Consider the following 8,548-nt stretch of genomic DNA (forward strand, 5'->3'; position numbering starts at 1 on the left):
ATACTTCTCTCTCTCTTGGTGTAGAACGCTCTCGCGTGATGATTCCGAGGAGCCGATGGATCAGGATGAAACCAAATAGACGAACGCGCCGCCCTGCAACGCCGTCCACGTCGCCTGCTCAACGGACTCTATTTAGTTATTGTTGTAGTTAAAATTAATTGTTGTTTTTATTGTTGTTGATGTCATTTGTTGTTGCCGTCGGCGTCGTCGTCGTCGGCGTCGTCATTATTGTTGTTGTTGATGTTGCTGTTGTTGTTGTAATTGTCATCATCACGCGAACGTTTGTGGGTTCCTCGTCTGTCGGTTAGCTCCTTCTCTTTCTTTTCTCTCTCTCTCTCTCTCCATCTGTCTCCCTCTAACTCATTCTCTGCTCTGCCTGTATCTTACTCTCTGTCACACTCTAACTGTATTTGATACGCACAAGCCCCGACAGACACACAAACTCAGAGAGACTGAGAGACAGCAACAAATATAACAAATCAAACAAAAATGGAGCCATCGAATGAGAAGGAGAAGGAGCAGAAAGAGGAGGAGCAGCAGGAGGTGCAGATAAAGAAGGAGCGGAAAAAGATCCGAGGCAGAGCCGGAGTAGAAAAGCAAGAAGTAGAAAGAGCTGGAAACAAGGCCTAAAGTTCAAAACGTGGCTGTGCCACTAAAAGCAAAAACAAAAACAATTTAAAAACAAGAAAAGTAAACAAAACTAAAAACAATAACAAAATGTAAAGAGTAGAAGCAAACGAAAAGCAAAAAGCAAGCGGAAAGCAAAAACGTTTAAGAATCAACACAGTTATATAGTTATATAAATATATAAAAGTATATATACATACATATGTATGTATGTGTGTATATATAGAAATAGGTTAAGTCAAATGTATATATATATATGTGTATATGTATGCATATATATAGCTATAGTAGATTGTATTGTATGTGAATTAACGCAAGTTTCAAATGAAATGATAAAATAATAAATATAATATATAAATGTATGTAAAGATCAATAATTGTAATGCTAAATGTTAAAACTGATTCAAAGTCTATAAACAAACAAGGCACACACATAAGGAAATACATATGTGCATACTATACCATATAAACTACTATATAAAGCCTGCATTTGTTAAAACGAATATTTGTAAAGAGATGTATGTATATATATTTATATATATTAATATATATTACACAATCGATATATATATATATACATATATATATTTATATATACTTAAGTGTTGAACGTGCAAAAAAACTATTTTTATTTCTCGATTTATGTCTGTTGTGTGTAGCTCTATTATTATTCTAATTATAAAGCTTATTATAATTACAACTATTTTATTATTATTACTATATATATTTTTTTTAATATATACATATGCGTGTTATATATAGATCTATTTTGTGTATGTGAATGTTGAGAGTATGTGTTAAATTGAAATTGTAGCTCGATTGATAAAGTTATGAAAGTTAGTGTTAAGTATATAAAATGAAAGTATAGCTGTAATACGATATGTAATATGATCCTATATGCATATACCTACATATATACATGTGTAATTACGTGAATGTATATATATATATATATATTTATATGTGTATATATGTGTGTATGTTAAAATAACAAATGTGAAATATGATTGTCAAACGATTATCTAGAATCTTTATTTATTAACTATTATGATTATGATGTTTTTTTTATGATTATAACAATTTGTTTTTCTTTCTTGTTCTCTACGTGGGAGTGTGCAAATAGCCGCAATTTGTAGTTGTTCTCATTTCTTTTAGTTTTTGTTTCTTGTGGCTTACTTTAACTATTTAATAGATGGCGTGTAATGTCTAGTTTACGTTATAAAGGTGTATCTGTGCGTGTGTTAGTGTTAGAGTAGATTGGAATAATTGGACACATGATGTATGCACAGCAAAGTTGTTGTAATAGTGAAAAGCGCATAACTGTAAAAATAACACTAATCGAATAACCGCAGACATACATATATATATATAAGTAACTTCGAGGGTAGCCTGAAAAGTTTGCTAACAATATATGGATATTATTTAAATTTAAAGAAGAATTTACTTAATTTACATATCTTTGTTTACATTCAGACCATCTAGAAATATATATATATAAATATATATATATGTGTGTGTGTGTGTTTGGATATCTAATTTTCTATTTTGATCGCAACACACAAATAAAACTAGGCGAACGTAATATGAAATCTGTTGATAAGCTGGGCAGGCACCCAGCAGTAAAAAATGGTATAACGAGAAAACTAAGCTTAGATATATCCAAGATCTCGAGAATCGCTGTAAGACCCAAATACTATTTTGTATGCATGTATGTAGCGTGAATGTGTTTGTTTTTGAGAGAGCTATTAGTAATATATATATATATGTTAATCGAGCACAACGAGAGGATAGGAGCCGAGGAAATCTGATATGAGGCAACAAAATGTTAACAAGCGCTAAAACAATAATTGAATACAGCAACAGAATATTCAAGTGAAAATTCAAATGCAAAATGCAAAATACAAAATACAAAAAGATCTCCTCATTCCCAATAAGAGCTATAGACCGAGTCGACCGTTATCGATTCACTCCAAATCGGGCTGTTGTCCAGTTGTTATACTAGTAATCGTAAAAATGAATGAATGTTAGTCGAAAATATTTGCAATGATTTTTATTTCGGGAATGCCAGCAATGAAAAACGAAGAATAACAAATATTTGATATATAGTACAATATGTGCATGTGTTTACATAGTTTATAAGCCGAGAGTTACTTTGTTACTTGGACTCATCAGCTGTTACCCAACTCGATTCGAATATACAGGCTAACGCACATGAGCTGTTGTTTAAGTTGCGCCTGGTTTTGAATCGGGCACAATTCATGAAATATTTTGTCGTTTTAGTATTAACATACTTATATATGCATATACAAGTAATAACAAAACAAAATGTCTGTGTCGCTTTTTCTATATATATAATAATAAATGAAAACAAAGTGAAAATAAATACCAAGAGTTTTTATTGCTTATTTTAAAAGATATTTCGAACGCATGTCTTATGACGCGCCATTTGCATAAAAGTGTGACCAGGCGTACAAACGCCAGAAATCTACCAAATCCAATAAGAAACAATATTTTCTCTTACACTTGCTGCTCTCATTTTTGTCATGTCAGCAATTTGAACTGAGAGTCCAATCAGACTGATCCATCAGCGTCTCGTAAACATATATTCATATATAATATACATATGCATATGTATACGATTTCCCCATCTGGTGCAAAGTACTAAACGCGCCTTATCGCCAGTTTATATGCTGTTTATTTGTGTGCGGTGAAAAGATCAGCCAACAGTTGTCTGCCATAAACTAGATGAGTTCCTGAATCGGCCTTCGTCTCTTTCACTAGCACTGCGTTAAAGGTGTTTTAATTCCCATATTAATGTCAACATGAGATATGCATATAATGCATAAACAGGTCCAAAGTAGTACGCGTATCTTATCGATGCACAAATGTGGCATATGAAAAGATCAAGCTGGAGCTGATAAGCTGTAGAACCTGCTCACGTCCAGTTAGTTGTTGGTAAGACTCTGTGAACGACGCACAGAACAATGGGGAAAAATAGTGGTGAGTGTATTGATCTGAGGCGAGAGCGCGAGGCGGCGACGATTGTCACCGAGGACTTTGCTGTGTGGTGGGCGGGTGGACGTGGGCAGCTGGAGAAGCGCCGTGAGCTGGAGCAATACTTCTTCAGCGATCCCGAATTCGACGATGTAGCACCCTTCAGCTGCCTGTCGTACAAAGAGCGCTACGAGCATGTCCTGACGAGGGGCACCAGATTTATAGCAAAGCTGCGGCAATGGCAGGCAAAAGAGCAGCAGTCCCAGCAGCAGGAGAAGGATAAGGACCGCGTGGACATCGAACAGATATACGATTTCCGTCAGTTGCTGACTGGTCCTCTGGGCGCGGGCCTGTTCCCGCAGAGTTTCCCGTTGCGTCTGCACTTCGCCATGTTTCTGCCCACGCTGCTGAACCAGGGCGACGAGGAGCAGCAACGCCGCTGGCTGGCACGCGCCTGGAACATGGATGGCATTGTGGGCACCTATGCCCAGACGGAGCTCGGCCATGGCAGCTACATACGCGGCCTGGAGACGCGCGCCGACTATGACGTGGAAACAGAGGAGTTTGTTCTCAATACACCCACGATAAGCGCCTACAAATGGTGGCCCGGCGGCTTGGGCCACACGGCCAACATGGTCGTGGTGCTGGCCCAGCTCTACATCCGAGGCAAGCATTACGGCCTGCAGTCGTTCCTGGTGCGCATACGGGATGAGCAGACGCACGAGCCCCTTCCGGGCATCGATGTGGGTGACATCGGCCCCAAAATAGGCGCCAATGGTGTGAACAATGGCTTCCTGGGCTTCCAGAACGTGCGCATACCACGCAACCAGATGCTCATGAAGAACGCCCAAGTGCTGCCCGATGGCCAATTCAAGCAGGCTGGCCAGCCGCTCCTCCTATACGGCACCATGGTCTATGTGCGCGTCGTCATTGTACGGGACGTAACGTACCAGCTGCTCCAAGCGGCGACCATTGCCACGCGGTAAGTGCGAGGAGGCATCCTTGGAGTGACACATCTTATTTGCATTTGCTTCCGCCTTGTAGCTACTCCGCCGTGCGACGCCAGAGTCCCATTGAGCCGAACGCAAAGGAGCCCCAGATCCTGGACCATTTGACGCAGCAGGCGAAGATCTTGCCGCATATAGCGCGCGGCATCTGCTATCGCCTGGCGGCGGACGTCCTCTGGGCCTTCTATCAGCGCGTCATGCAACAGGTGGAGACAAAGGACGGCGCTGGCCCGCTGGCCGAGCTACACGCGCTCAGTTGCTGCCTCAAGGCCGTCTGCACCCAGGACGCCCTCGATGGCATCGATGTGCTGCGAAAATCCTGCGGCGGGCACGGCTACATGTCCTCCGCCAACTTTGACAGCCTCCATGGCCTGGCTGCCGCCGCCTTCACCTACGAGGGCGAGCACACGGTGCTGCTGCTGCAGACGGCCCGCTTTCTGATGCGCCAGTTCACGGCTGCGATCAAGCGCAAGGTGCTGCCCGCCAGCGTCAGCTATCTGCGCAATGCGTCGCCTCTCAGCTGGGGCGGCAATCTGCTCGAGAATGCAGTCCGTGCGCTGGAGATCAGCGCCAGTGGGCAGCTGCGCGACGCCTGGCAATGGCAGCAGGAGCAGCGCCTGGCTCACAGCCGTACTGAGCAGCAAGCCAACAACTTCGCCGGACGACGACTCGCGGCGGCGGCTACACTGCATGGCCACGCCTACTTGGCACGCAACGCCCTCGAGCAGCTCGCCCAGCTGAAGAGGAGCACGAATCAGGGACTGTTTGTGCTGCTGCAGCAGCTGGTGGAACTGTTTGTGCTGGACACATTCCAGCGCCAGCTGGGCGCCATACTCAAGTGGAACAGCATTAGCGGAAAGCAGCTGCAGCAGCTAGAGCAGCGCTACGAGGAGCTGCTGGGCGCACTGCGTCCCAATGCCGTGGCTCTAGTCGATGGCTTTGACTTCCATGATCGCGTGCTCAACTCAACGCTGGGCTGCTGGGATGGGCGCGTGTACGAGCGTCTGTTCGAGGAGGCGCGTCGCAATCCACTTAACCAGGAGACTGTCAACCGCAGCTATCACACGCATCTGAAGGCACTGCTGCAGCCGAGCAAGCTATGAGGCTTTGTGACTGGTCTCTTTATTGTGGATGAGCAGAAAACAACACAGAAAGCATTACGGTTTAAGCTAATAAATTAATTATGGAATATGATATAATATATATAGAAAAATATAACATTTAGAACATCTTCTTCTTAACCGCCGTGTATCGCTCCATGTAGACGTCGTAGCCATCGAGATCGGTGAATTGTTTCGAGTTGAACAGATTACCATCGACGGCTAGATTAGAGATCTTGGAGTCCTTGAGGATGCGCGGCGTCAGTGCAATCGCCTGCAAACAGTTCTCCTCAAGCCTAAGCGTCTTCAATTTGGGGCAATCAGCAATTTCTTCGGCCAGGGCCGAGATTTGGTTTTGATTGAGGTTCAGCTCGGTTACATAAAGGTTGCCCACCTCGGCAGGCACCTCAGTAATCTGATTTCGCGACAAGTCCAGCACATCCAATTGCTTTAATCCACAGAGCATCGTTGGGAATTCCTTAAGCTGATTGTTGCACAGATTTACGGTTTTGAGGTGCGTGCAATTGTTTAGTGACTTTGGTAGCTTTGTCAGGAAATTGTTCATGAGCAGGAGCACCTCCAGTTTCAGCAGCTCTCCGACCACCTCGTTCAGTTCCGACAGTCGATTGCCACTCAAATTGAGGTGTTTCAGCATCGTTAGCCTACCCAGTTCATCGGGTACACTTTCGAAGCGATTCTCGGACAAATCAAGGGTCTTCAACACATTGGGATATGACTTTAGCTGCGGTGGGAACTCCTGCAGCCGTTGCAACGATATTTTGAGCACGCCCGTCTTCTGTGCCGTCTCCAGATGCTGTTTTATTTGTTTATTTCCCATGTCTGTGCTCCTGCTCAACTCTGAGCTATTGATGGTGGATATTGATCTCATATCGATATATCTATCGATGGCTCTCTATTTTGCAAAAATATGCGATGTTTTATCGATATAGCGAGCACGAACGATATCGATAGGCTATGGTTGCTCTGGAAGACGAACGATATCGATGGGCTCTTCTTATTCTGGAAAGAACATCCAGAGGCTTGCAAGCAAGACAAGTAAATTTACAAAATTTTGAAAAAGAGGCCGAAATTCTGACATATATATGATCGAGGAGCTGTTCAGTGCCATATCGTGAGTAGCTAAATGTGTTATCTGGTTGTGTATATAATTTTGTGTATATAAACATATAAAAATATTCAAATTTTAACATAACGACTATATATAAATTTTAAGTTTTATTTATAAATTCGTAATATTTGTATTCGTAATATCTTTCCAAACTTATTTGGCTGCTTGAGTTTATTTAGGCGAATAGGCAACTACACTGAATTAGTGTCAAAGAGTTGTCAAAAGCCAATATTAATATTAACATTTTCAAACGCCAAAACTTTCTACCTCTTTCCATATAGATTATTTAGCGATAGTTAATCGATATCTGTGAGCAAGCACAACTATTGGCGTTTTACAATACTTTGAATTTCACCACTGGTGAAGCTGTCATAAAATATTAGCGTGGACTACCGCACGCATCGAAGGCATTCGAAGGTTTTCAATTTGGTAAGTTGTGGGACGAAAAGTGCATTTGAAAAGCTGCACTTGCTAACGGGCGAACTGTAATTACTCGATCTTTTTGCACAGTCAACGCTGTTGAACACAGTATCACTCACGCTTTTATCCAACACAAGCGGCTGAACGTGAAGCACGCGCTATTTTCTGTTGCGAACTTTGTGAGTTAACAGTGAAAAAACCGGCGACGAAAGCTGTGACATTTCTATCGAAAGTTGAAATTGAAAAGGCGGTAAAAATGCCAAAGGATACTATAACTAAGGTTCAGGAGTACAAGGACTCGCTGATTACTAAAGCGGAGACTCTGATCACAAAGGGCTTTCCCGAGAAAATCGTCGAACTGAATGAGCTTCTGTCCACGGCCATGTTCAATGAGCGCAACTTCAATGAGGTGCATCAGGATCTAAACATTCCGGTCATGGCACCCATCTTGCTCAATAACCATGACAACGACGGCAACGGCGACGACGACCATCCCATGCCGAAGCGCGCACGCAAAGAAGACGTCTCCGGTACCACTGTACTGACCTTGCCCTCTGGCACGGTGCCGTGCAACAAGCCACTTTGCGAAATGATTAAGGTGGTCAAACCAATCATACGCAAGTTGGTCGAGGATTGTAAGTAACTATTTTTTTTTCACAAAATCATCTGAAATTAATGTCTCTGTCTCTCTTCCTCTTTGCATTGCTTAGCGAACTTACTGAAAATGTGGATTTCGTTTATGATACCTAAAATCGAGGATGGCAACAACTTTGGCGTTTCTATTCAGGAGGACACTCTGGCTGAAATCCAGACAGTGGAGTCGGAGGCAGCTGCCTTCTTTGACCAGATATCCAGATACTTTCTATCTCGCGCCAAGGTTGTCTCCAAGGTGGCCAAGTATCCACACATCGATGATTACAGGCGTGCTGTCGTCGAGCTTGACGAGAAGGAGTATCTCAGTTTGTGGCTGGTGGTGTGCGAGGTGCGCAATCGCTACTCCTCGCTACATGACATAGTTATAAAGAATCTGGAGAAGCTGAAGAAGCCGCGCTCTTCGAACACTGAGAGCTTATACTAGAGACTCCCACTTATCTTAATTTGTTTCTTAAAGTTAACATGAACAGACTACAGCCTCCTGCACTCTAATAAACAGGAAGCCAACAGCATCTATATCCGCATCTACATCCCGTTCTAGACACCGCGTCCCACTGAATCGGGGAGCACCAGTTAAACTAAACAATTCAAATACACTCAAAAATGTCCACATGAAA

General features: G+C 42.9%; 4 protein-coding genes across 12 annotated transcripts in view; 3 read left to right on the forward strand and 1 right to left on the reverse strand.

Moving 5' to 3' along the window:
* Window positions 1-3,010, forward strand: part of HDAC4 (histone deacetylase 4) — a 31,175-nt gene extending 28,165 nt beyond the window's left edge. For all 9 annotated transcript variants that reach the window (XM_089473781.1, XM_089473787.1, XM_089473784.1 and 6 more), the window contains one exon: window positions 25-3,010. In XM_089473781.1, coding sequence (XP_089329907.1) covers window positions 25-79 — 55 coding nt within the window. In that variant the 3' untranslated portion in view covers window positions 80-3,010. The remainder of the gene's footprint in view (window positions 1-24) is intronic.
* A 157-nt stretch (window positions 3,011-3,167) lies between these two features.
* On the forward strand, window positions 3,168-5,869 carry LOC108618669 (acyl-coenzyme A oxidase 1). The gene is made up of 2 exons (XM_018014766.2): window positions 3,168-4,603; window positions 4,666-5,869. Exons 1-2 carry the CDS (start codon window positions 3,612-3,614, stop codon window positions 5,729-5,731), a joined length of 2,058 nt encoding a protein of 685 aa, XP_017870255.2. The 5' UTR covers window positions 3,168-3,611; the 3' UTR covers window positions 5,732-5,869.
* Window positions 5,735-6,723, reverse strand: LOC108618679 (leucine-rich repeat-containing protein 57). Its single transcript, XM_018014782.2, has one exon. The coding sequence runs from the start codon at window positions 6,615-6,617 to the stop codon at window positions 5,850-5,852; it is 768 nt and encodes a 255-aa protein (XP_017870271.1). The 5' UTR covers window positions 6,618-6,723; the 3' UTR covers window positions 5,735-5,849.
* An 810-nt stretch (window positions 6,724-7,533) lies between these two features.
* On the forward strand, window positions 7,534-8,548 carry REG (proteasome regulator gamma). Its single transcript, XM_018014783.2, has 2 exons — window positions 7,534-7,912; window positions 7,988-8,548. The coding sequence occupies exons 1-2, from the start codon at window positions 7,534-7,536 to the stop codon at window positions 8,353-8,355; spliced, it is 747 nt and encodes a 248-aa protein (XP_017870272.1). The 3' UTR covers window positions 8,356-8,548.

The sequence above is a fragment of the Drosophila arizonae genome, chromosome X, assembly GCF_054131065.1.
Source record: "Drosophila arizonae isolate 15081-1271.41 chromosome X, UAZ_ARI_1.0, whole genome shotgun sequence".
In the NCBI taxonomy this organism is placed as follows: domain Eukaryota; kingdom Metazoa; phylum Arthropoda; class Insecta; order Diptera; family Drosophilidae; genus Drosophila; species Drosophila arizonae.